The 4885-nt window shown below is 40.2% G+C and overlaps 1 protein-coding gene across 1 annotated transcript; it reads right to left on the minus strand.

Annotated features, from left to right (window-relative positions):
* Window positions 1–953: 953 nt before the first annotated feature.
* LOC112623008 (cytochrome c-like) lies at window positions 954–2199 on the minus strand. Its single transcript, XM_025383144.1, has one exon. The coding sequence runs from the start codon at window positions 2131–2133 to the stop codon at window positions 1816–1818; it is 318 nt and encodes a 105-aa protein (XP_025238929.1). The 5' UTR covers window positions 2134–2199; the 3' UTR covers window positions 954–1815.
* Between the last annotated feature and the right edge of the window lie 2686 nt (window positions 2200–4885).

Consider the following 4885-nt stretch of genomic DNA (forward strand, 5'->3'; position numbering starts at 1 on the left):
GAGCTAGTTTGCACTCACACCAACAGCATATAAGCATTCTTTTTTCTCTGCAATCTCACCAGCATCTGTTATTTTTTTGGCTTTTTAATAATTGGCTTCACCAAGTCTTAAGTTCCTCTTGGTATCCAACTTAGCTCAAGTCCGGGAAGCCCATTAAAGTGCTAAATATACCAAATCAAAATCAACAAAGAGCAGAGAATGTCTCTTACTTTCCCATCTTCTATGGTCTGAATGTTGGTTTATCCTCCCTCACCTCCCCAGTTTATGTGTTGAAATCTAATACCCAATGTGATATTATTAAGTGGTGGGGACTTTGGGAAATGATCAATGCAAGAGGCTTCTACCCTCATGAATGGGATTACTGCTCCTATAAAAGAGGTTCCAGTGAGCTCCCTTGCCCCACTTTTACCATGGAGGGCACAGCCACAAGGTACACTCTATAAAGCAGGGAGCCTTCGCTAGACACTGAATCTGCTGGTGCCTTGATTTTGAAATTCCCAGCATCTGGAGCAGCAAGAAATACATTTCCGTTGTTTATAAATTACCCAGCTTAAAGTGTTTTGTTATAGCAGCCCGGATGGACTAAGATGCCACCTCTACTTCAGTTTTGCAAATGGGTCAGTAAAAATAGTGTCCTTGTTGTGGGCAAGGGTGTAAATTAGTACAGTGAAGACTCAGATGGAAAACAAATCCTCGGAACAGAGGCAATTTATTTTCAAATCTTTGGATTATAGTGAGCAGTTAGAAGAAATCTTAAATGTCAACTAATTAAACTCAGTTATTTTGCAGATTAGGAAACAGGGTGCTCTGAGCAAGACATCTCCTGACTTACAGACCCTATACTTTTCATGTAGTTCTGTGTTTATGTCTTTAGGATTTTAAAAGTGTTATTCTTCTTTGCATTATCTCTGCCCAAACCAGGGCAAAAAAGTTTATTTTTATTTATTTTTTTTTCTGTGGTTTTCTTTTTAATTATCTTTAGTCTTGCGATCACACATTTTAAAATTTGTGTATATCTCCGCTACTTTAATCCTTTTAAGTTGGCAAAAGCACCATTCCCAATCACAAATACACAGTTCTACAGTTTTATGTTTCTGAATGGCTGTTTAAAGACAATCCTAAATTATAACTTAGTTTGACTTAGATTGTAAAGAATTCAAGAGTGAAGTTTAACTTGCTACTATTTTAAAAGCATGTGACCTTATAGATTTGTAAGATGTGAGAAGTGTTGAATAATCTTTAATATTACACATAAACCATACTAAAATGCTTTTCAATAAGTAAAAGGAACCATTTTAAATACAGGGAATTATAATTAGATTAGCATCGTTAAGGCCAAAACTCTAGACATTGCTACCTTATTTATCTTCAACCCTTGCCCTTAAGAGGCAAATGAACACAAAACACAGGTGAATCTTGCTTAGTTCTGAGACAGTGAAGGAATTTCCCCAGTATTTAAATATATTCACATAACCAGCTATATAAATCTAAATATAAAACCAATCTCCAGTAAGTTTTAAGATGGCCCTCACCATCTTTGTGAAAAGTTGAACATTACTAACAAAGTTTAATCATATCTTTAGAAGGGGTAAACAGTGATAGCATTTACTGAATTGGAATTACTATTAAAATTCAAAAACTGAACATATTCATTTAACCACAAGCCAGTCTTAGTTTTAAATCAGGACTGCCCAACAAAATATTCTGTCAGTCATTCATGATCTGAATTCTGGTGTATGAGATCTATTAAAGTATGGTACACATAAAAAAGTCACGAGACATTTGTTTTGTAATAAATAAGGCAGTGGCCAATTATTACTCATTAGTAGCTTTTTTGAGATAAGCTATCAAGTCTGCCCTTTTTTCCTTCTTCTTAATGCCGACAAAGATCATTTTTGTTCCAGGGATGTACTTCTTGGGATTCTCCAAATACTCCATCAGTGTATCTTCTCCCCAGGTGATACCTTTGTTCTTATTGTCGGCTGTGTGAGAGTATCCAGGGGCCTTACCTGTCTTCCGCCCGAAGAGACCATGGAGATTTGGCCCAGTCTTGTGCTTGCCTCCCTTTTCAACGGTGTGGCACTGGGAACACTTCATAATAAAAATCTTCTTGCCTTTCTCAACATCACCCATATTTAATTCTCTTTTTAGTCTCTGGCACAACGAAGATTCCCGCTCCAAAGCAGGACATCCCCACTCTCTCAAAAAAGTTTATAAAGTAAGAGGATGGGTGACTAAACCAAGACTATAAAGTTAGCAAAGGAAAAGAACTCAGACAGGAGACCAAGAGGCCATGTCCCCCGGTTCCTAATTCAGTGCTCTGTGATTCAGTTGAGCATTAAAGCAAACTAAGGCTGCATGAGAATTAAAATTTATGGTCCCTAGACTCTTACGTAAAATAGGCTGTTGTCTTATTCTCTGTAGTCCAATGGTATCAGTCTCTACAGTAATGATTCTAATTTCCTTTAGACAGTGGAGTAATTGTCCCCACTTGAGAGTCTGAAAACTTTCGGGGATCTTCTTCTCAAAAAATTGTGTACACACACAATTTACAAGTCCAGGTGAATCACATAACACCTCAATATGAGGGCAAGACCCTAGGCTATGAATGAATGTTCTAAATACTAATGCCAGCTGTGTTTGTTTATTGAGTGTTTACTATGTTCCAGGCATTATTCTGAAGACTTTACATGTGCTACATCATTTAATTTCTACAATGTCACTTAAAGTAGGTACTATTATCATTTCCATTTATTACTATTATTATTTTTTGAGACAGAATTTTGCTCTTGTTGCCCAGGCTGGAGTGCAATGGCGCGATCTCGGTTCAGCACAACCTCGGCCTCCCAGACTCAAGCGATTCTCCTGCCTCAGCCTCCCTAGTAGCTGGGATTACAGGCATGCACCACCATGCCCGGCTAATTTTTGTATTTTTAGTAGAGACAGGGTTTCTTCATGTTGGTCAGACTGGTCTCGAACTCCCTACCTCAGGTGATCCACCTGCCTCGGCCTCCCAAAGTGTTGGAATTACAGGCATGAGCCACCGCTTCTGGCCTATTATCTCTATTTTACTGAGAAAACAGATTTAGAGTGCATCTCTTTATTTAACACTATTTCTTAAATACTGACTGATGTCAGGCAAGATGCTAGGTGCTGAGTATACAGTGGTGCACAAAAATGGACACATTTTCTTTCTTCAAGCTTGGAATCCAGTGATTGCCTGTATACACAGAAACATGCCATGAAGGAAACGAACATGGGTTGGGGGAGTGTGTCAGGGAGTGATAATAATGTGGACCCATGGAGTTTTGGAAAGATCTGAAGAAGGAAGTTGTGCCTGGACCACTGTGCAAAATGGGTGCAAGAGCTATATATGAGGTGAGAGGTAAGAGGTGAGAGGTGTCTGACTGTGTGTGGGAGTTAAATCATGTGCTAGAGGTTAACTTCAAAGGACAGAGACTGAGCTCAAACCAAGTTCATCTGCCCCCAAGGTCAGACCCTGCCCAATTGTCACCACAGTTCAGTTCCTCTGACTATAATGACTCCTAGTGACATATAATATATAATATCTCATGCTGATGTCCTTCATGCCCTTGGGAAATACACCTCCCTAAAGTGCCCAATTTGTGGTGAAGGACAAAGTTTTAGAATTTTCAATCTGTCGTGCTGTGTTTCTATACTTCAACCTGTCACCCTCTCCCCGAATCCTTGTTGCCAAGCCTGCTCCCTAAGCCTGGGAGTGTTGTTGGTGGAAGCACAGAGCATTCTGTGTAACCACCGATTCATGCCGGTTAACTATAGAGGAATTATGCATCTGCACTGATGGCTTTGGTGAAAAATAATGTCTCTGATCTCTATGTCTAAAAACTTACCTGCAAGCTTTTACGATTGCCCTCCCTCACATTTGCAGAGCTCTGTCCCAAACAATTGAGCCTGTATTTCTTCTTTCTAGAGCAAGCAGCTTGCTGATGCATGTGATGCCACGTCTGGGGCTGGACCCCTGCCCAGGAGTGGCAAGGATAGGTACCCAGGCCACATATGACTGTCGTGCAGCTGATGTACTTGGCTTGCTACCACCGGTGAGGGTGCTGCACACCACAAACAGAAACACAGTGCTAGTTTCAAGGTCTATTAGAATCACAAGGCAGTAGAAATAATGGTTGAGAGACAGAAAGGGTCACAATTGGCAGATTAAGAAGTCCTATTCCAAAAGTTTCTGGGAGATGTCGACAAACAATGGGAAATAAATAGATACACTTTCCGATAATAAAAATGTACTCGACCGTGTGCTTTTGAAAGAGCACAGTGAGGGACTGAAGTGGACAATATGTGACCGTGGTTTTTACCCTACACCATGCAGAACTGCTGATGGGGTCAGGCTGAGAACAAGCATCTATGCATTCATGTAAAAGCTATCGGAATGCAGTGTTCCCAACAAATACATTAATAACTTTCAACAACCTTCACTTCTGGACATGATGTAATTAATTTTTGAATCAGGGAAGCAAGATGGTCTGTGGTCTGATATTTTCATTTGAAAGCAAGTGGGAAGACAAAAGCAAACAGACTTTTTGGCTATGAGAAAAAGAGTGACCTTCCAAGTAAGGAATTCAAACTGGGGCTTTCAACTTTGGAGAGGAATGAGGCTGGAGAACCTTTTTGTAGCAGAAATGGAAGGTGGAGAAATGGTTGGGGATTACAGTGCCCTCCACTGCCCTCTGAGTAGCCACGCCTTTCCCCACTTCGCGGGGCTCCGATGTCCCTGAACTACTATTTAACAGGAAAACATTATTGCTAACAGGTTTTATATTTTTTTAAACAGAGGGCTGGCATGCCAGCACATGCTTGAATGCTCTCACAGTTACATATAAACTTTAAAAAGAGG

This window comes from Theropithecus gelada, chromosome 4 (genome assembly GCF_003255815.1).
Source record: "Theropithecus gelada isolate Dixy chromosome 4, Tgel_1.0, whole genome shotgun sequence".
In the NCBI taxonomy this organism is placed as follows: domain Eukaryota; kingdom Metazoa; phylum Chordata; class Mammalia; order Primates; family Cercopithecidae; genus Theropithecus; species Theropithecus gelada.